Raw genomic sequence first — 24817 nt, forward strand, 5'->3', positions numbered from 1 at the left:
TGAATGTAAAATGTATAAGTTAAAATAGATTACCAAATAGTTGAATGTATAAGTCTAAATAGTCAGGTTATACAGGCTAGTTTGTCATATAGACTACATATATAAGTTTATATATATTATTATAATATATAAAATTTGTATAGAATACAAAATATCTCAGGTAAGTTTTTTTTTGAAATTCCGACTGAATTAGGTAGATTGATCTTTGTTTTGTAGTTATTAAACTGGCACTTATAGGTATTTAATCTTGATTTACACCAACTATTATAACAATATGTTTTTCAGTTATACTAATAGAATAACTTAGGAACTCAGGCTAGCTTGATGTAAATCAGGGTAAGTTATTTCACTTAGGTTTGCTTCTTTTATTAATAAGGTAGCAAATCTTAGCTTACTTACTAATGTATAATTTATAGTAGATATATGCTAGTAATAAAACTGGCTGGAAAATAAACTTTGAAAAACATAAAAAAATATGGAAAGTACTGATAATTCGAATCACAGTTTGTGGGTTGGAGGCCTTCACCTAGATGTGCAGGAGGGTGACCTGATCAGCACTTTTACCAATGCTCACAACATCAGATTATGTAGGGACATCTCAAGCAACGTGTCGCTCGGACACGCCTACTTGAACTACCACCAAGAAGCTGATGGTAAGATTGATGTATTTTATATAATGATGTTTGCATTTGTATAGGACTAACTAAATTTGTAAAACGATATCAAAATCTTCTTATAGAATCATACGTTTTTTATGTTATTAATTCATGTCTCCGTATATGTTTATATTTGTTGTTAAGACGTTAAGTTATGTAAATTTTGTAAAGTTTTTAAAAATTTTTAAGAAGCTTCTATAAAACATGGTAATATAACAGCTGAAGCAGCCATTAAGAAGTTCAATGGGAGCATGATGAAAAGCCAGAAGATCCGAGTGATGTGGAGCTCCCACACTCTTACGTCAGGTATGCACAGTTGCAATGTGTTTGTGAAGAACTTTCCGAACAATTACGATGAGGGCAAGCTCAAGGAAACCTTCGAAACTTATGGCGCCCTGCTATCTTGTAAGGTACGTTTGCTTTAGTTTTATTTGCAATTAATTTAATATTAAATTACGTAGCTTTTTAGGCAGTTTTTTTATTACTTTAGTGAAATGAATTAAACATCAACTTGGGCTTTTATACAAAAGAAATACTTGAGTATCACGGAAGTACAACACACTTATTAATTTTAATGATATCAGATCTGCTAAGGTTAGTGTTTAATATAAAATAAAACTTTGTTACCACAAACAGATCATGCAAGGTCATTACCCGGACGGTACGCCATCTCAAAAGCACGGCTACGTCCAATTTGAAAAGGAAGAAGCTGCTTCTAACGCCATCGAAAAATTAAATGAGACTGAACTCGATGGAAAAAAGGTTTGTTTTAAATGAACGTATAATTCTACATTCCCATAACGGTTTATCTGCGAACTTTAGCAAGTTTGATATTATCTTCTAAAACTCAACTTCATTTTTGATAAAATATGTCTGAGACTACAACTTTTGTACTTGTTTCCTAAGTTTATAATTTTATTTAATCAGTTTTTAATCAGTAAGTAAATTTTGTTTCAAAAAGTAAATGGTTTCAAGTATATGTGTTGCTTTTAAATTATCTCTTCTTAAGTATAACTTAAAAATCCTAAATGACTAATTGATCTTAAAAATAAGATAATTTTCTATATTTTTTAAAGATTAAAAATAGCGTAATTACTTATTTTGCTTGAACAAAATTATTTTTTTAAGTCAAAATATATCCATGGTTTTATATTTGATTGCAATCAGGCTATATAAACTGATTAGTATTACATAAAGCTAAAAAAACGAACATAAACTAAAAGTTCTGCGTATACTTTTATTTTAAGCCTTTACTCGACTGGGGCGTTAATTTTTTATGCTTTTACACAGTATATTTTATTATATCCTTTAGTTAAGACATTACTAAGTTGCTTCAAAGATAGTGACATTAATTGATTGTTATATAAAAGTTTACTTTGTCTTTTATTCATGTGGCTCATCTAAAACAAGTTTTGTACACTTTTGTAGGTTGTCGTTTGCCAATACAAACCTAGGAAGAGGCGAGCAAATAACAGTGACGAAACCTTCACCAACTGCTTTGTCAAAAACTTTGGCACCTCTCTAACTGAAGAGCAGTTGAAAGAATAGTTCGAAGTAAATAACTTTTTATTATCCTATTTTCATACTGAGATTTTTTTTAGTATTTATAGCAAGTCTTGTGGTATTTTTTAGCTACTTTGTTTTAAACTTGCGCGTAACTATATGCTTTTCAAATCGATGTTAGTTCACAACACAACTCATGATTTTAGGTACACGGAGAAGTGACAAGTGTTAAGATAATGAAGGACAATGCTGGCAACAGCAGAGGATTCGGATTCGTGGATTTTACTGATCACCAAGCAGCAGTTGATGCAGTGAGAATTCTCAACAACAGTTTTGTTGGAGGTTTGTTAAATATTTTACTTAATGTAATGTTTAAGAAGTAGTTTCATTTTTTCACACAAACTACGTAAAACCAAAGCATACTTTTGGTACTTTTACTTATTTAAATGTACCCATTACATTTAAGTTCAATAAACAGAAAATAAGTTGTACGTTGGACGCGCCAAGAAAAAGACCGAGCGCAAAGTTGAGCTGACGAAGCAAAATGAGCAGAGGAAGGTCAACGCAAAGCACTGTACGCTATTCGTGAAGAACCTTGCGGCGTGGATGAGAGAGTACCATCTGCGACCAATCTTCGAAACCCATGGGGCCCTCAATGATATTAAGGTTTGCCCAATCAGCTCGTTCAATTACTTGAAAACTAAATATAACAATTCTTAGTGTGTTTTATGTTATGTGTAAAAGTAGTTTTGATTATAAACTCAATAACAAATATAAACTGTTTGCCTTAAGTTTATGAAATAAACTCATTAGATTATAAGTGAAAATTGTTTTTGTAACATTCCATAAAGATGTTAATACAAATCAATAAGTAACCTGGACATTTACTTGTAATTAAAATGATATAATAATTAAATACTACTTTTTAAGCTCTCAACATAAACAATTAAAAAAAAGTTTTCTATCTGTTGATTGTTTAAACCGAAGGTATTACTGATTTTGTAAGCAGTATTTTTTAAACTTTGTTTAATAAAACTAGTTTTGTCCTTAAAGGTTGTGTTCAGAAATGAAAAAGCAAGTTTTGCCTTTGTCCACTATGCCTTTGCTGACGATGCTAAAGCTGCCCTCACAGCAATTAACAACAGTGCAATGAGCATTAAAGTCGAAGCGTACAAGACGAGAGAGGAGGTGGAGCAAAGCAGGGCTGCAGTGCAATTGGAAGCAGAACAATTGGCCCAAACATTGGGTAACATGGTGAGTCGGGTTGTTTAATAGATTTTTGGTCATGTGGGTGTCTGGATATAAAATTATATCCTGACATAGGAAATAACATCCTAAATAATATATTGATTTTATCTCCCCTTTTACTTATTAGCTGCTTATTTTAAACTTTAAGACATTTTGTTGCAATAGGAGTATTGTTTTTCTACAAATATACTAATTTTAAAGTGTTATAAGTAAAGCAGTTGACCTGAGATTATGTCAAAATATTATAATCGATGTATTTTTTGCACTCAGAACCTGTACCATGGGCTGAACCCAGTGCACAATCACCAGACGCACCCAGTGTATCCCGGAAACAACCCGATTTTTAGTTGACATTTAGTGCGTTTAAATATTAATAAATTTTAGAAAAAAAAAATTGTATTTATCCAGTCCACACCCTTGTTGAAAAATATTAATGTGTACCTTTGTTAAAGTTGAGAGAAACATCTCTAACAGATGATTGTTGTATTAATTAATAATTTATGTTTTAAATGTATAGAGTTAGCCAATATCAATCCATAAAAGCAATCAAACTTCTTGAAAAATGTTAAGTTTTACTTTAATACCAATGCTTGATTCAGCAAAATGTAAAGAAAATACTAGAGTTGGTACTAACTATAACATGTCTTATAATAACCACTCTCACGCGTATTAGTATTGATTATTTTTAAATATCTTCATATAAAACAGTATTTAAACCTTTTACTTAAAAAATACTAAAACTATGGTAACTCTGTTTGTTTTAAAATAACTGTTAACTAAGCAAAGCACTGTTCTTCACTGAAGATAACTAGAATTCATACTTGTAAGAAAACTAAGTTTACTAGTTGACGCTGTTGGCTTCAGCGTGTTTCATTTTACTCTTTTATTTTATTTAAAAGTTTATAACTAAACTTATTCAAATATTTAGAGAAAACGACAAAACAAAATGTTCTTTAGCAATTCTGCTACAGTCGGTTATGTTTATATTTTATTTTAGAATAATTTAAAGTTAGTTTTGTTTGGTGGTTAAGTTATTACTTAAAATTAAAAACGTTGCATATAATATTCCAGTAATTTGAAAATACTTTTTTTATAAAAAAATAAATTCTACATTAAGTTTAAAAGATTTTTAGTTTGGGCAAATACATACTTTTACTCATTTTAACGAACAGTATTAAATAATATTTTTAAAAGTATTTTTTCAGCAAACTGATTTTTGCTCAAAGATTTTATCAGTACATTAAATAAGTCTGTAAAATTATGAAAAGGCAATAGAAGTAAAAATGTATAGAAAATAAATTATTATTCGGGCAATTATTCAATAAAAAACTGATTGTAAACAAAAGCGATGATAAAAAATGCTAACCAAACAAAGTTGTTATTTTCAGAAAAATCTAAAAGTGCAAACATACATTACTTTATAAAGTTGCAGATAAGATTTTTTTTTAGGTTTGAAATTATTTAAGTCAAATATAAATATATATTTTGCAAAATAAAAGTTTTTTATTGGCTGATGTTTTGCAAATTTGTATACTAAAAGAAGTTAACTATATATTGCTATTAACAAATAAATTATATAACAAATTTTAATTGAGAACCATAAGTTTAAAACAATAAAGTTAAGCTTTGTTAAATGTACTTACATAAGTTTTAAACATTTTGTTTTAATTGGTGCGCTTCAAGGGCATAAACTAGCTGATTTACTGTCTAAAAAGATTCTGCTTAAAAGTTTAATATCTTTGTGTTACTTTGTATATAAAAGTTTACAGAAGGATCAAAAGTAACTGGTAGTATTTATAAGTAAAACTTTAGAAAAACCTGTATTCTAGGTAGTGGGTCAAAAATGCACAAATACATTTTTGCACGAAGGGTCAAACATGCACGAAAGAACACTTTAATAAGAAGACATTTTTTAATGAAGACACTTTTGCACGAAAGTAAAAAAAAACATTATAATTTTTTTAAAATAAAAAGATTAAATAGTAAAAAATAAAGTACCGACCGAGGATAAGGATTAGGAAACTGAGAAAAATAAATTAAACTTATAAAGAAACAAAAAAAATTACTGACCGAGGATAAAAGTTATGGGTTACAGTGATAACAAAAGATATAAATAAAAACCTAATAAAACTTATTAATGAAAGAAAAAATGGAAAAGAAAGAAAAAAAAAATACTGATCGAGGGTAAGGGTTAGGGATGTTCGTGATAGACGAAAAAATAATAAACAAAATTAATAAATAAAAAATTACCAATTTTTTAACCTGCGCAAAAGAACCCTTCGTGCATATTAGACTCTTACCCTACTCTTTAAGCTATTGTACTAGTTAATTATTAAGATTAAAAGTAGTTTTTACCGTTAGTATATTGTAACGAAATTAACATTTAATTTTGTTATTTTAAAGCTCGTGAATGGTAAGGAAAATTTTGTAACAATAAAAGCATTTGATAAATTTTCTCAAAACAATTTTCCAAAACGATATACAACATTGTTTATTGAAAGGAGTTAATTTCTTTTCAACAAATACGTGAGAAAAAGGAAGGTTTTTTGCGTTTGATATAAAGTAAAACAACATTTTGAAAGTTATGAGCATTCAGCAGGGCATTCGGCAGTTATTAGTGTGCTTAAGTATGATGCATTACAAACACGTTAAATTTAAGATACTCTCTTGATTAAGTTCTAGGACACTTGTTAGTATTTTAGTATCATTTGTATTTAACTGTAGTTTTAGTATAGTGTGATGTAGTTATGATGTATCATTGTGTTTCTTTAGTTCGTGTAAATAAAAAAATAAGTTTTGTTTCGATTGTTGTATTAATCTGCTATACTATTCCCTATTATTTTTTAAGAATTTATTTTATTGAGATAATATTTTAACCGCATTGTAAGAGGTCTAATCTCATAGTAATTAACAAAGAATACGCACTTAATTGAAAAATGGTCAAAATTAAATTTAAACTCTAATAAAATGATATTATACAAACAAATTAAAAACAAACTTTCATTTTGTTTAGGGTAAATGGAAAAGAGTCAACTTTGCATATACCATCTATATCAAAACTTTTCAATCAAGGTAATTTTTTTGAAAAATTTAAATTTTCATGTTTAAAGTACAGTTTACTATAACGAAACCGTTGTATCTACTACAAACGAGTAAAAATGTCACAATTTGCCAACACATGGTCGTATAACCACATGAAGAAACTTCGCTTCAGTACATCGACAAAAAGGGTGAACATGTAAAACACATTATATATGTGGTTAACAGCTTTTTGTGTTAAACGGTATGAAATTAGTGGAATAAGTCTTAAACGGGCCAAACTGAAGATAACGTTCTTCGCGGGTCATTTATGAAAAATATAGTTACATTTATTTACAATATTATATTATTACAAAATAAGAAAAAACAAATACTTTTATTACTTAAATAAATCAGTATAAAATAAGCAGCACTGTATACTCACATGAAAAAACATAGCATACTATATATTTTTTATTGAATAGTTTCAATTCTAAATTCTAGATTTCTTTATAGTCAAAAAAAAAAGCAACAAGCTAAATTTTTTTATGATAAGCCGCAGCTTGATGACCCTTGTTGTATAAAAGTAGTTATTTTAGTTGCTAATTGAAATTAAATGTTTTTTAGATATAGTTTATAACTTTTAGTTTTAATAAGTTATAATAATTATATTTTAAACTAGTAACACGCAAACAACCGCAATCAATGTAAAAAATTTAATATAAACGCAAAAGATTCTCAAAAACATGCTGTTTAAGGAAAAATTATTTTCTTATAAAACTTAACTAAAATTGTGATACTAATATTTGAAGAGGTTTAATTCTGCAGAATTTGGTACTTTAACTCTTTAAAAAGTATATTTTACTTAAAAATCAAACCTTTTATAAAAATTGACTTAAATATAATATATAAATCATCTATACATATATGTATACAAAACTTTTAGAAAATAGTTACCAAATTATACACAAATTAGAAAAATTGTAACAAAAAAACAAATTAAGTTTTTTTTTACTATCTTGTAAAAATATTATAAAAACTTAAGGTATGTCTGTATAAAAAATTAAGCTAACATGTAAGATACAGTTATAAGGACTTTTCATTGAAAACTAGCAAAACAAAGTTGATATTTTTAACACAATTACGACAAACTTGACGTTTTTTTTCTTTGAATAAAATATTTTTTGTTTTTATTTCTATTTTTATTTATTTAATTTTGTTATTGTATTTTTTACTCTCGTTCAAAGTTAACCCTTGGTGCAAAATCGTCTTTGTACAATTTTGTTTCCTCGTGCAATTTTGTGCCGTCGTGCAAATTTGGCTTCTTGCAATTTTGTGCAATAGTGTAATTTAGTCCCCTCATGCAATTTTGTCTTCGAGCAATTTAGACCTGTTTCCATAAAAGTTAGTTCAGGTTTTTTGTTTAGTGTTTTCAGTTTTTAACTATTTATTTGAAAACAATAATTTAAGTATGACTAAAAATTCTATATAGTCTAGGAAAAAGAACATTTTGCTTCGCAGTGTGATAAATCTTAATTTTTTTTTTAACTTTGAAGACTTTTTAATGCCTTGTAAACTTGCTTATTTCATTATAAAGATAATAAGTTTTTTGTGTCTATTTAAATTTTACTACTTTACTAATAAAAGTTGTTTAGAATTTCAAGTTTTTTAAGGTTATTTTAGCCTAAATTGTCAAGTTAAATATTTTTCCAGTGTTCCAGATTTTTTGGCAAACCTAATTTCTACAACTAACCAATATAACTTTTAAGTGAATTTCAAAACACCACATTATAGTTTCAATAAAATCTTATACTAAAACAAAAGATATTTGTTACTATATGAAATGGTGAATTAAGTCCATAGGAATGTAAATAACCTACTTGATCTTATTCTTTTACTTTTGAATAAGCTACATGTTGCGTTGTGCATATTTTGATATTCGCACCATTTTTTTAGGAACTGCCAGTTTAACTCATAGAGTACAAAATGTTTATAATAGTGGGAGAAAGCTAAAAAGTGAATAAATCGAAATCACAAAAAATTTGTCTTCTTCTACATTTTTTTCTGATATGTCAAATTTTTAAGAATTTTTTTTTGTACATTTTGAAGAATTTAAGAAAAAAAAAATTATGACACAAAAAAAAACAAAATATCTCTTTTTTTTTTTTTTTGAAAATAATATTTGTTATTTAAGTTTTTTACTATTTTTAATTTGTTATTCAGCTAGGAATGTTGCTGTTAATTTTAAAATTCAAATTTATTATGTTATTTTAAGTATTTAAGATTATTTAAACAAAAACCATGAATAGTAAAAAACCAGTTGAAATTTTAATCAAAATGATGAAAGTCAAAACAAGTTTATTTATATCAATAAGCAGAAATGTCAATTTGCTGCGGATGAGTGCAAGATATAAAACAACTTATTGGAATTTGAAACAACATCAGAAACAGATATAAAATTCTTTCTTGATTTGATGCAAATGAATGCAGATCAAACAGAAGCATTTGACAACGATACGAAAGATGAAAAAAAAACAATCTGCTTTGATTAAATTAGAAAATAAAATATTGCATGGTTCAGAGGATAAGCATGTACAAACTGTTTTTAATAAAACAAATGATGGACAAATGTTAGATAGTGAAAACGTATCTTCATTAATTTCAACTGGTGTTAATCCATCATATAAAATTGAAATACAACGTAAATTTTCTAATACTGAAGATAAAGCAGTACAAAATGATGGTCAACTTGAAACTTTGGAATCTGAAGTCTTATCATGTCTTGATCCATCGTTTTATAAACAATGTGAAACCGACACAGATCAATTTCATCTGTCCGTAAAAACAGAAGACGCTGTTTATAATGGAGAAAATAAACCAAAAAAATCTGCTTTGTTTGCATTAGAGGATAAAATAGTACATGATTCAGAGGTTAGGCATGTACAAGCTGCTCTTAATAAAACAGATGATGGACAAATGTTTAATGGCCAAAACATATCTTCATTATTTTTGGCTAGTGTAAATCAATTATATAAAGCTAAAATACAAAATATTTTTTCTAATACTGAAGAAAAAGTGATACAAAATTATGGTCAAATACAATTTAATTCTTGTAAAGCTGAGCATGAAGTGCTACAACATGATGTATCAACTAATAATAAACAATTGTATGTTACATACGAATTAGACAAAGAAAATGAAAATGATATGGAGGTAGTAGATAAACCAGGGTTTAAGTTCAAGTCATTAGATTCAAAATCAAAAATAAAAAAAGGAATTATATCACTCCCTGGTCAACAACCAATAAAAAAGATAACTAAATAGGAAGTCAATAAAATGAAGAGAAAATAAAATCATCTAAAAAGAAAAACCTAATTAAAAGAAAAACGAAAGATTTGGACTTAAATCTGTACATTTTGTGATGAGTTTTTAAATTGTGAAGATAATAGTGAAATTGATCCGGTAATTTGATCAACTGATAAATTAAGTAAAAGAATATTTTTCATGAAATCATTGGATTGTTTCTTGCTGTGTAAAAACATAATGATTAAAAAAAATTATACTCTACTTTAGACTTCTACCAACTTGAAACAGTTTTATAGAGAGTTTCTACAACACCACGGATGCCTACATAAAGAATTTCACTGCAATAAGTGTAAAAAAAGTGCAAGTAAGTTTTAATAACAGGGTTTTTCACTCATGATGTCATGTTGTATATATTTTGGATTGGTTTTTAATTTTATATAAATTCTTACTCAGCTAAGATTTTTTATAGCTGTCTCAATTAAAAATTGTAGTAAAGTTTGAGTAGTTTGTTTTTAAATACGTTTATTAAACTTGAATTATTTTCATGAAAATATGTTGTTTGAAAACGGTATTATAAAATTAAGATAAAATGTCATTTTTGTAACTAAATTATAAGAAAAAAAACTTGAGTTATATCATTTAAGTTGAAAACTTTTTTTACAGCTTCAATATTAAAAAGCAACTCTGGAGGTGCAATAAACAGTACAACGGAAAAAGATGTAATTTTGATGTTTCTGAAAAGAAAAATACTATTTTTGTCGGTAAGTTAAGTTGATATTGAAAAATAAAACTGTCATAAATCCTTTTGAAACGGATTATTATTTTATAGTTATAATAATACTAAAATAGAAATAAATAACAATAAATAAATATAATAAATATAAAAATATGATAAATATATATCAAAAGAAATGTGATTTTTTTTTAGTTAACCGTACGTAAAACTATTATAATAATTTTTGTAGGTTCAACGAAATGGCATACAAACAATATTTTCTTTTTAAATGAACTTACAAATGAAAAGTTTTCCTCAAAAGAAGCGAGTAGCAAATGTGGCTTTACAAAACAAAGTATTATTGTGGGTTCAAAAAATACCGCAAAGTAAGTACAAGTACCTCATTATTTACAATTTTCATTATCGATCGGTTAGTTAAACTACTAAAGCTAAACTAATGAAAAAAAAATTAAAAATTTGACATTTTTGATAAATTTTCTTTTTAAATTGTTTTTGATTGAGTCTTTTTTTATGTTTAAAAATTATGAAATACATTTTCAAAGCATTTGACATTAATTTTTTTATAAGTTAAGTAGTTATAAGTTGCTTATATTTAGATTTGTGCTAATGCACTTGAAAATGGTAAAATTGGAGGGTATGGTAAAACGGTGGAAATAGAAGAAATTGAATTAAAATTAAATAAAAATGCTCATAAAAGCAGTAAATCATTGAAATGTCAGTTGCTTGGAGGTGTTGAATTAGAAAGTTCTAAAGCCTTCGTAGTGTATTTGGATGATGAAAATAAGAACAGTCCATCAGTTGAGTCTCTGATTGTCAAACATGTTATACCTGGGAGCATTATAAACTATAAAGGAGAAAAAGGACTTTTAGATATAACTAAATTGAAAGAATACTCTTTAATTAGTTTTTTTCAATCAGGTTTGTGTGAGAAGTTATGGGATGAAATAAGATCTAATGTAGCAAGAAAGGGATTGAAACTATCTTTAGTTGAGAACTATATAAATAGATATATGTTTTACAGAAAATACCGTGATAATACTTTACATCAACTTCTAATCGAAATCAGTTTGGCTTACCCGTTGAAAAATAACAATAAAACATTATCAACAACACAAGCTGATCAATGTTTTTAGTGCTGGACAAGAACATAAACTGTATCTGTTACGATAACCGAAAGGTTATTCCTTAGACCAAACCTTTTAACTTATGTGTGCTTTTATTCTTGTTCGTAAAGTAGGCCATAGTAAAAATAAAAATACTTTATATTTTCTAAACTTATGTTATGTTGTTTAAAAACGCTGTTTTTAATATTGAATAATATAGGTATAAGACATTTAATTTTTACGAATATTTTTCTAATTCATCATTATCTTTTTAATAGCAATCATTTGTCACATGCTCTCCTATTTAAATTTTGAAATATTTAATTTTGAGTTTTAAACAATAAGGTCAACCAATGGATCGCGTGATTAAACAAAAACATTAAAACAGACAATTCATGTGTAATATAGTACATAGATATAGAACTTATATTGTGATATTGTTAAAAGTTAATAATAAACCTTATATAGTACTGCATATTAACCGTGAGTTTATTAACGTAAATGTTTTAAAGTTCTTTAAATATTTTATAATTTTCACATTGATTAATAAAGTAGTTCAAACTTAAATTGTTCTTAAATTATGTTTACCAACATTTGGTTCAAAAATTAACCTATATTATTGAAGTAAAGTTTTTTGTGTTATTGTTTTGTAGGTATTTTTAATTATCGATAATTGTCTTGTTTAATTTGTCTTGTCAGATTTATATAAATATCATCAAGTATTTAAAAGATAATTATTAAATAAAAAAGGTAGTTAATGAGTATATCAACACCCTAATCCTACAGTTTCAATTGAATTTATCTTTGTTTTTTTTAATTTATTTATTGTTAAGACTTCAAAAAGGATAATTAGCTAAATCTCTAAAGTGTTTGTTTTGAATAGGGGTACTTAGAAGTATCTATAGTGAAGTAAGTTTTAACTTGCCCGAAAAAATTCTAAGCAGGACGAACAATCGAATACAGTTATTATTTTCATGATGTTGTCCAGCTGAATCCTACCATAAGTTGTATGTATATATGTATGCATGTCAAATATAAAAGAGCAATTTAATTTTGAAGTTGATATGCAGCTGACATGTTGTTTATATTAATGGACACAAGAAGTATATTTTGTTTATTTTGTCACTAAAACACAAAAACATTATAACTAAACATTATAAAAGTAAAATTAGCTCATAAGTTAATAAAAGTAAGCCTAACAAGCATTATGTCCTTTTTAATTATTTTGTTTTTTGCGTTTTATTCTCTAAAAAAAGAAGCTTTATAAATAACTGATAGAAAACACATGATAATTACCAAGTTCGTTTGTTTCAAGTATAAATTCTTTGTTTATACTACATTTCGTTTAAATTTAGTGTCTTTATTTATTTTTTAACATTATTCTTATTGTTCAGTTTGCTGAGAAAATTATAAAAAAAATTGTTGTGAATTTTGAATGATTTTTTGAAATACTAATTTTGTTCAATTGATAAGTTTCTTCATTGATTTTATAAGTACATTTTTTTCGGTCTATTTTTAGTTTAAGGTTAAAACTGTGTTAAGAAGTATAAAAACAATGAAAATATACTGTGAAATGACTTTAAACGTGTATTTAAATAACTGTGTAGTATAACCAGATTGCAAAGATACTGTAAAGCTACTAAAAATGTGTTGTTTACTAAAAAAAATTGATGATGACAAAAATTTACATATATGATAGGTATTGTATCAAACAATTTTTTTTCTAGTTATAGGTTTTTCCGGGTACTTTTTCGAAATTTTTCATTTTCAAGATTTTTTAGACTGACTAGTCAAACTAAAGGTTTTTCCGGGATTCCAGGTTTTGTTGCAAACCTGACTTATACTAAAAATAACAAATACAACTAAATATTTTTATAAACATTTGTGAAAAATTAGCTTTTAATAATTATTACCTTTTATAGTTTGTTCAGCTTATAATTCTAACTTCAAATACGCTCATTTTTCCGCTTACTAAGGCTTTTATTTTTGTTTATTCGATTTCAAACAAGCTTTTTTTTTCTTGACTTTTATTTTTTTTTAAAAGATTAGTTTTAACTTGTTAGTTTAGGTTTTATACAAAATCTATCCAAAACTACCATAGCTTGCAAACTTTTATCTCCTTAGTCAAGGCTGCAAATTATTATTACTGATAAAACTTGGTGGGCAACTTTTTTCAGCGCTTTATACTTCGTGAAAAGTTTAGGCTGACCCTAGGTGGTTTGATATTTTTATATTTTTAAGTATAATAGCTGCAGTTGTTGATTTTATTTTAGTCTATTTTCTTTCATACTCAGCTCTTTTTAAAATACAAGATGCAGTAATGCAGGAAGCATTTTTTATAAAATACAGTTATAATTTTCACTGTATTAATATTACAAAATCTAAAATAACTAAAATGAAGAATAAATATTTTTCAGACATTTTTTTGCAACCATTTATTTTTTACTGTTAAAATAAGTAACTTTTATAATACCTTCTGTAAAGATTATATAATATTTATTAAAGATAATGTTGAATTTTATCTGTCAAATAGTATTCAACTACAATTCAGTACAAATTAAACAGCTAACAAATGAAAAAGAGTTAAGAAAAACGCAAAACAAAGTTTGAAATTTGAATTATAGAATAAATCAGTCCAGATCACGACATCAATGACGTGCGGTGGTAGGAAAACGCAAGACTTTTTACAATAACTACAAAAATAATTATTACAATAATTTTAATACTTTTAAATACATTTAAGCTGGAAGATTAAAAAAAATTCAAAAGACTAGAAAAATAATAAAGGTGTTTCTAGTAATATAGAAAGTAGTGATTTAAGGAAACCAAAAATTTTGGATTCGGCCGGATCCGAATCCGAGTCTTATTTTAAAACTTGAATTTGACCAAATCCGAATTCAAATTGGAATCCGAATATTTTAATACTTGGAATCCTAAAGATATAAGCTGAATGTAATTTAAATACAAACTCTTTATTTTTTCGAAAAACCTTAATAATAACGAAAAGTTATAAAAAATTACAGAAAATCTAAAAATACCTAAACGAAACTTTCTTTTTATGGTCTCGAAATGCGTAGAATGCGTTTAAGTGATGATTGCTACATGTAAAAAATTATCAGCCAAAAACTTGAAAGTCGAAATTGTAAGGTCCTACAATTTACTTAGGGGTTATTTTTAGAAAAATTTAAACAGCGTATAAAACTTTTTGTTTTTAAATTTATTACTTATTGTTCGGAAACTTTGACTGCTAAAAGTTTGTTCTGTTGACTTATATTACTAACTTCTGTTTAATTTGGTGATTTAGACTGAATTATATCTGGTCTCGATAAATTTATAACATGTTAAACTATTTATATCAAATTAGTAAAAACTTCAATTTCTAAAGTTAATCTAAAGCCAGCAAAAAATTTTAAGTTACCTAGGCCAACATATATAAAGAGAATAACTTATTTACCTAAGCTTAAAATAATTTAATTTTTAACATTTATTTAGATATTTTTTGAATGAAAATTTCTAACAAATTTATCTTAAGTAGTTTTTCAAAATTTATCATTTCATCAGGAACTCAACATATGCTCAGGGTAGAACATTGATTAGTATCAATACTTTTAGGTTCAAGTTGTAGAAAGGTTAAGTTTAAGTTTCAAGTTTCTTTTTATCAAAGCCCAACTCACTCTCATACAAGGTTTACCAAAGTTGGCGGTACTGTCTCCTGGGGACGTTTTTAGTAAGTCGGGTCCATGGAAGCCGAGGGTAATAAGTAGTAAAGGAGCAGAAGGGAGGGCGTTTTAAAATTTTTTGAGAGTCATAAAATTTTGAAACTTACAATAGATATTTTTGGTTGCAGAGAAAGAGCAAAAGAAAACAAGATATTAAGTGTTTTTATTAGTAATTTTGAAACTTACAATAGATATTTTTGAGTTGCAGATGAAGAGAAAAAACTAAACAAAGTCTTGGGCGTTTTTATTAGTAATTTTTAGTCTTTTATACAAAACCCAAACTGAGCTTAGTCATCCTCAGTTTAACCAAAAGTTTTAACTAGCCAGAGTTATTCTGAGTTAATGGCAACCCTGATTACTACAAACTGCTACTTTGAGTCTGTTATGATATTAATATTTAAATATTATCTTAGTACAAGTTGTTTTTTAAAGAAAATACTAAACTTTTTCAGGTTAAGCAAACAGTCGAATTAGAAATATCGCCCCTGTTAGATAATTACTCATTTTGTATGAGACATTTGTTCTGCTTCAATAGTAATTTACGTTTTATAACTATACAGGAAACTTTTAAGATGTATATTATCTATACTTGCAAATCTGACAAAATCTTTATGTTATAAATTTATAGTTCTATACAGTGGCGTAGCGTGGTATTTTGGTCAGGGGGTGCGCAAACTTTTTTCTCAAAAAATCCTCTAAATTAAAACTTTTGTAATTAGCTATAAAAAAACTTTTTATAAGTAATATAATTGAAATAAACTTATTAAGTAAAATAAGTTCGTTTACTGTTTTAAAAAATATTTATATATTACAAAATTAAACAATTAAATAAAAGTATAAATTTCATTAGAATTACTTATACTTGCAAAAATGTAAACTTACTAAATATAAATTGTTTTTATTATTTATAGTAAACTTTATATCTTTAAAATATAATATATTCAATAAAACGAAAGTATCTGTTTTATTTACGAAAAAAATATCAATCTCTTTAATATACAATACAACAGTGATAACAACACCTCATTGCACATAATTTTAATAAAGTTACAGAGAAGTTAAAATAGACCAACTTTATAACTGTTATTACAGTTTATTACAACTTTGTAAAATAGTTAAAAGTATACTTTTTAAATTTAATTAATTTGATTGTATTTGTTTAAAATAAAAATCACAAAAAAAGTTTATTTCTCATAGGCCGACACGCTTATCTTGTATGTTTACAAAAATAAAGTTCAGAAAACTAGAAGTAGTCTTAACAATGTAGCATAAAAAAAAAAATTGTAAAATTGTTTAATTTTTCTTTAAGCGTGACGTAGTTTTGTAAACTTTTTGTAGAAAAATAGTTTGCCATAAGGTTATACTACACTTATGCGCTATACTAATTGCGTACTTTTTAAGTCTAAATTCTTTTGAAGTTAATAAACTTATAAAATTTTTCCTTATGGAGTTTTTCATCAACATCGGTGCGCATTTGCAATTACGCACCGAATCAGTATATTGAGTAATAACATGTACTTTCCTAACTTGTCACTAATTGATATTCAAAATTTCGTTTAACTTTTTGAATACTAGATTAACATAGTTGAAAAAAGGCAAATTAAGCAGAAAAAATAAACTATAAAGGATAAAGATATTACATTCTATTTTTTTACATTTTTTTTTTGGGTGGCACGCATGCGCCAGTGTCCCTCCCCACGCTACGCCCCTGGTTCTATATAAACTTTTTGAAATCCTCTACCAATCTTGTTCTTGAGATTGCTTGTTGTTTGCTATCCTTTATGCTACATTTTATGTATTGATGATGTATGTTACCTTCTCTAAATAAGTGAGCACCTTATTTACTCTTTGTTGGTCATACTTCGCTTTATTATTTAATTTTTGAATTAATATCTGTGCATAACAATAGTAGTTGCTGCAAACTAAAAACAAATACGAAATTTATAAAAGCATAGTAAAGTATTTTTTATTCAAGTACGTAGCTGAGAAGATTTTTTTTAGAAAATATAAAAGCTTTCATACTTTGTAAATAAAACTCAAATCTATTATAAAAATTAACTAAATTTTTAAAACAAGTATAAAACAATGCTTTACTTAAAAATGTTCCTATGCAAACTTTTTCTAAAGTTATTTTGTTGCACCCTTATTAGAAAATAACTTATACATAATATTTCGTTTTAGCTAGAAAACATTATTTCATGGTTAGAGTTCAAAAATGTTTATCTAGTAGCAGCTCTAATACGTAATGCTTACAAGCTCGCAAAAAATTTTGCTTACCAAAAAACTTTTGAAATATCACACTAGCACTTAAGAGTTGCCCTGTTTCGTAGGTTGTAGTATCAAAAACTAAACATGTAATGCTATTTACGTACAGTTTGTTTTCATAAGAACAAAAAAACATTACTATTCAATTTAATTTCGCCGTAAATTTTAATTTTTTTTTAAATTTTTAATTTTGGAACTTTTAGATTTAACAAACTAATTTAAACGACAAGCGTTTTCTAATGTCATTCAATTTTAAATTAGTTTTGTCGTTCGAATGCACCAGGAGATTTTTCGAAGCATTATCTGTTTTGCATAATATTTGAAGACAATGTTTTAGTTTAACTAGTAAAGTTTGCATTTCCTTCATCAAAACTCATCTTAATCTTTGTTTACTACCACCAGATCACTTTTATTGCTTGTCTTTAATTTTTTGCTTTTATTCAGCGTGCACCTTACTAACTAATTTAAAATTGCTTTAGAGTTTCTTGATGTTGTCTTTATTCTAAACCCCAATCTTTGAAAACGACTGTTTGCGTAAATCTTGAGGTACTGACTAAGATGATAACTTTGTATTTTTGCTTAAACATTTTCTCGGTAGTGATATGTGAGCTTTAGAAAAAGGGAGTTTATCTATGCACTACGTTTAATCTGATAGTGTAAATACCAACTTTTTGTTGACTAACAAAAAACTTTTTATGCATCGCATTGATTAGACTTTTGTTTCAGACAATTCGATTTAGAATAAATAATATTCAAAGTCTTGTCGTTTTAAGTTCACCTAATAACATTTTTTCTCGTTACTTTTAGTAGTGGATCGCTGAAAAGTAGTAAATTTCTGAAACAAAATAACTATTTGTTTTGTTTATGATTACAACTAGTTTATTTTTTGTAAATATCCACTTTATAAATACAACTAATTTGTTGTAAAACAAAATTGCTGACCTTTGAAATTATTTTAGATCTTAACTAAATTAATTTTTTTTTTGTATTGGTTTATGCTTTACACATATAACGGAATAGTCAATAGTTTTTTAAGACAACAATAAAAAAAAACACATTAAATATGTAATCAGTAATGCATAAGTTTAGATAAGCATTATATAAAGGTTACTTCTGTTGGATTATAATTTTTTTATATAAATATTGTACTTGATTATTTTGTTTTTCCGTAAAACATATTATGTTAAGCTATGAATTTTTTAGTTATTATCAAGATAGTTTATTATTTTAAACTAAACTTGTTTTACTTCTTGATAGTTGTTAAGCTATGAATACTTATGTTATTTAGAATAAGTTAACATTTTATTATTGTTTTAAAATTAATTTTTTAATGGACTATTTAACAGTTGACGATAATTTGTCTCCGATGTCTATTCAAGTGTTACTTTTACCAAAGAGTTTTGTTATATACAAAAAGAAAATATTGACTTGCTATTTTTGCACTTATAAAATTTTAAATTTTCCTTAAAACTTTTGTATTTTTTAAAAGTGGTGAATTTTAACTTAAGGTTTAAGTAACTTTTGAAATAAAGTGTAAAAGTTTTGGTACTTTTTTTAGAAATCTACTTTAAACCCATATTTGTTTGTAGTTTTGTAAGAAAAGTACAAAAACAAATTATGTATTCTTATAATAATAAAATAATTTCATAATTATACTTGGTTTTATAACGCAATAAAAAACACCTTACAAAGTATCAATATTATTAGAAACAATGATTAGCATTTATTTGTTTAGTCTTTAATATGGTCTAAGTTAAACTTAAAGTAAATTTTTACAGAATGTTTCATGAAATCAATCTTTATTTTTTTATTTCAGAAAGTAGTTGAATTATAAGCATAATGTGGTAAAGTTTTGTTTTAGATAAATCATTGAAAATTAAGCTTATCAAGACAAAAACAATATTTTATATTTATTTTAACTTAATTTTACTGCAGTGATCTTCTCGGTATAAATAAATTTTTCACTAAATAAAAAATCCGAAATGAATTTTTTTTATTTTATTAATGAACTAAATTGCATAATAATTGAAAACATTTATGAAACATTTATGAAAAAACATAAAATCAATCATGATAATTTATCTATTATAAGGTTTAAATATAGAATGTTTTAATTAGTTATCTTAACATATATGCGTTCAACAACTTTTTGAGAGAAAAAGACATACTTTGAGTTATAAAAAATTATTACTGATAACTTGAAACTAATAAGATGTAACACATAAAGAAATAGTATAAAACAAACTACAAAAACTAATTAGCCGAATGAAACAAAACTAAACTGAAATAGGTTCGAAAATCGATGAGAAACAAAGCTTGGAATGAAGATTAAAAATTATACTTTACTACTGTTAATATTTTTTAATGAGATAATGTGAGTAGTCTTCTTGAGGTCCAGATTTAAGTGGCGTCATTAAAACGATTGTGTACAGGTTTCGAATATCGTAACTAGCGAGAGTCCTATCATACTCCAATTGCTTCAACCGAGTTACAAAAATCAAACGTTGCTTTGATACTGGGAGACCTAAAATTAACAGTTATTTTAACATTAGTTAGAGTGTTTAAATAAAAGCTTTATTATGTTTTGTGTTTTGCGTTTATGGTTTCCAAGATGATGTGATATCGAATATTTGTTTTGATTTCATGATGTTTTGACGGCATAATAATAAAATTATAGTTTACTTGTTAATTATGATAACTTTTCACTTTAAAACCTCGTTTGTCATTTTAGGTATACAATTTTTATTATCTTATTTGTTCTATCTTTCGTTTTAACTTTTTGTTTAAATACGTTATAAACTAATCTTAATGAGAATGGAATAAGAATTAAGAGCTCTGTAGCTAAACTAATATGTAATGTTTTTCACTATTAACTATTTTCTTTACCTTCTTGACTTTGAATTTTTTCTTTGACATTTTCAATAGTGTTTAAAAGATCAACTTCCAATGAGAATTGCATACCAGGTGGTAAACCCATTTTTGGGAAAGTTTCTACGAATATTCTTGTTGGTTCTTTTAGGCTGTTCATAAATTAAATTAGTGCCACAAAAGATAAGTAGTTTATCAAACATATAACACTTAGTTGTAAAAAAATCAGTTAAATTTTAACATTAAGAAATCACAACAAACTAACTTATCTAGGTAGTATTACTACTTTTATCTTAAAAAATGTTGTAAATTGCTCCTTAAACTTTTATATCTCAATTATAATCACTTAAAAATGTATTCAGTAATAAAAACGTTAAACCAAAAACAATAAATGCTTAATAAAAAGTATATAAAGTAAAGTAAACTTATATTTAATAATATTTAGTATTTTACCATTCAAACCTAAACAATTTTGCACAATTACTGTAACTTACAGGGTTAAGTTGAATTTGTATTTGTAATAACCCAAAGTAAAATTGTTCTCCTGCTTTAATATTTGATCAAAGTATAAACATTGCTGCTCTATGGAAGTTCCTAGTAATTAAAATAAGAGTTAGATACTTTTAATTCGTTTAGTATCAAATATAGTTAAGTATTTTATGTAAACATTTTTAAGTTATGTTTTATTGAAGTTCTTATTTTAAATAAAATACAGCTATATATGGTGTCCTTATACTCTTATACTTTTCTACATTATGAAGAAAGTGAATTTTAAGTATTTAGTGATAAAAATGCTCAAAAACTAACTACAAGAAATTGTATTTTGATACTTAACAAACTGAAAACGAACATTATTTTAATTTTTTCGTTTCAATTAAAGCAGCTTAACCTTAATTGGGCACAGAAAAATTAATTGTGAAATTAAGTTGTACTTGCATATTTAGATAAAAAATATTTGTAATATCTTACAAAATGTACACAAGTTTAGTTACAATAAAAAAATAACCTTTCTGTTGACTTATATGACCTATGACTTGGTCAACTGACCGAAAAAACATTTGTTTTTCTATTTTTAACGTGAATGTTCTACCAGTGGTTGACTTCACAATAAAATACATTTTGAATGAAGAGGCTGCTTATATAAAGTGTTATAAAACATGTACAACTACTTTTTTTACAAACAATTGAAAACAATATATTCACTATCACAAGATGTCTAAATTTTGTTCTAGTAGTTAATATTTTAATCTAATTATTATTTTATTTTCATTAACTTTTTGTTACTTAAAATAGCTTCTTTTGTAGATAATTATGTTCCAAGCATATTGAAACTTGTTACTTTAATTATAACTCATTTTTACATAAGTTAAAATTTTAAACAATAAAAGGAAAAAAAAAATTTTTATAGTTTCATGTACTTTTACAAAAAAAAAACAGTTTAGTAGTTTTTAAAGTTAATTAAAGTAGTAGTAGTAGTTTAGTACTACTTTTAACTGAACTACTCTTGAAATGTTTGAAACATACTAGTTACACCTGTTAAGAAGTTAAAACAATCTATTACTTGATCTTAAAACGATAAGCAATCACCAATTAAAAATTTTGTGTTTGAATCATACATTTTAAACTTGTATTCTAAAACTACTTTGTAGTAAATCACTCGATAAAAAATTAAAAAATAATAACTATAGCTAAAATTATTTTAAAAAATGATTTCACAAGTTAATAAAAAGAATTAATTTTTTCACCTAGATTGTGTTAACTGCTTAAAATATTTTATAAACTTTTTATTTATAAGTTTTAAGTTTAGGTTTAAAATTTTACGCAAAATTAAACACCTATAAAACGTTTTAATGTGGTTTAGAGGCTATTTTAATGATTTAAAGTTTATATAGCATATTTTATTTATACTTATTATAAGTTTAGTCAAATTAACTAAACATTATACGTCTTAAATAATAAAGTAATAGTTACAACGTTAAATAAAACTTTAAATAACTGTTGTGTTACACTAACTTTAATGAAAAAAAAATTGTTAAAGTTTTGTATTGTAGTCAACCTAAAGTTTCTTGATCTTATTATTAAAATATAATTAATTACCTTTTAAAAAAGTAATTATTATTTTTTAACTTTATACAAGTTGTCTATGATAAAACAAGTTGTCATATATAAAACAAGTAGTCAGAAAAGTATTAATTTAAATTGTTAAAACAGCAGATATAAAAATTATTTTTCTGTACTGTTATTATTAGATTCATTTTAGGTTTTTTAAAAGTTATTTTGATTTTAAAAATTTGTAATAAGTTGTCCCTGAAAATTTTTTTTATGAAAACAAAACCATTTAAGCCCATTTTAGTATGTATCATTTTCATATTGTATTTAATGAAGTTTTAGATAAAGTTATACTGACTGGTAAAATATGATAGAAGAAGTTATTAGTACATTTCCTGTAATGGTTCGTTAAGTTATATTTCTCTAACACTGCATATATAAAATGTTTAACTAAATTTTTTTTATAAAAAAATAAATAATTTAGTTTTTATCTAAATAACTTTTATTTAACTTTTTAATCATGTTTAGTGAGAGTGTAGTGTGCAGAGTTTTTTTCTAGTGGTTAAACTCTTTTAGAAGTATAAACCAATGGTATTTTCTGAATTATTTAGTTTTTAACCACTTCATATTTTTATGTTTAGTTACTTGTATTAATTTTGAATTTTACTTTTTTCATTGACAAGTAATTTTTTACCAATAGTTATATTTCAGTAGCTAGAATTTTTAAAGTTTTTAAAGGTTAAAATAGTATGACTTTTATTTCAATTTTTTAGTATAAGTATTAAAAACTAAGTTTAACTTAAAACAATAAAGTAACTTTTTATTAGTTGAACAGAATGATAAATTTACCTGATTTTTTTTTCTGCAAAGTTATGAGGTTTTGCCTAGATAAGTATTAACTTAAATAACAAAAATGTATACATTATTCAAAACATTGTTTACTCTATAACAATTTTGAATAGAATTACAGTATGCTTACACTTAATCATATTAAAATAGTTTTTTACGTTTGTTTAGTTTTTACTTAAATCAGAATACTTAATTTGAATTTAAAATATCCGGAAGGTTATAAGAAACACAAAATAATTTACTTAAAAAAAAACTTTGATAAGAATTTGCATATTGAAATTAAAAGTAGGTATCATTAGGTTATTAAAACTTAGTTTTTATTATGATTATGGGTAAAATAACTAATTTCTTATGAAAACTTTTTATTTAATCATTACATTAAAATTTTATCAAAATATATTTAATTATGTAATTTTTTTCATTTTTTTCTTATTTACTGTTACATCTTTAAAGCTTATATAAAGTTATTATATTATGTAAACCTACTTAAATTATGTAAAATAAAGAGGGGAAAACTAAGAAAGTTATAAATAGTTACTAAACTCTAAAACTCATTTAATAGAAACTTGTCTCTTACAATAAATATAATATACCTTAATAATTTGAAGTTAAAAGCATGTTATATCTCTTATTTTTTAAGAGTTTATCTTAAGGATAATTTTACTAAATTATAACTTGTACTAAATCAATTGTTCAAAATAATTTAATTAGCAAATTACAATTTTAATATCAACTTGTATAATGATATAGAATTATGAAATTTAGTTATGTAAAATTTGAAATAAAAAAATTTAACAAATTTATTTTATAAATTTTATTAAGATAATGAAAATCAGTTGTAAATTATATAAGTATATCAATTTAGATATTTATCTATCTTATTTTGAAAATGATCTATTAGATTTTATATAATTAGTCGTTAAAATTAAGAATTTTAATCATTATGTACTTTAAAAACACTTTTCAAATACATAAACACACACTTTAAGATTTGACCTTTATTTTTTGTGTATCAAACAAAAATGTTTAACTTATTCAATATACAAAGTTTAACTCTGTTTTCAAGTTATAATTAAAATTAGTTGACGAAGTTTGGCTAAAAATTGACTTGTAAGAAAAAATAAATACAAACGATTTTCATTAAAAAGTACATATGTATTCTATAGATGTGTGTTAATATTTTATATCAAAAACAGTTTTTAAACTTTTATAACTTTGATGGACTTTTAGTTAAAAAAAATTACTTAAATTTATCTAGATTTTCACTAGCTTTGAATGTTAAACTTTTAATTATTATAGGTTTCACTTCATTTTATATTTCTAAGTTTGTTTTTAAAATTTTATTTAATAAATTTTTAATACAAAATTTTAACAGGATTATCAGGGTCAAAAAGCTGCAGTAAAGCACTATAAAATCATTATTTGTTTATTTGGTGTAAGTTCAATTTTTAGTTGTTAATAAACAGATTGAAGTAGTTTGTATTAAATAATTTAAGT

At 25.2% G+C, this 24817-nt stretch overlaps 1 protein-coding gene across 1 annotated transcript; it reads left to right on the forward strand.

The window, feature by feature from the left end:
- Positions 1-475: 475 nt before the first annotated feature.
- On the forward strand, positions 476-3758 carry LOC145836798 (polyadenylate-binding protein 1-like). Its single transcript, XM_082944571.1, has 7 exons — positions 476-653; positions 876-1066; positions 1293-1418; positions 2366-2501; positions 2638-2825; positions 3213-3413; positions 3678-3758. The coding sequence occupies exons 1-7, from the start codon at positions 476-478 to the stop codon at positions 3756-3758; spliced, it is 1101 nt and encodes a 366-aa protein (XP_082800697.1).
- The last annotated feature ends 21059 nt before the right edge of the window (positions 3759-24817 follow it).

This window comes from Thalia democratica, chromosome 5, assembly GCF_965202585.1.
Source record: "Thalia democratica chromosome 5, ktThaDemo2.hap1.1, whole genome shotgun sequence".
NCBI classification, from domain to species: domain Eukaryota; kingdom Metazoa; phylum Chordata; class Thaliacea; order Salpida; family Salpidae; genus Thalia; species Thalia democratica.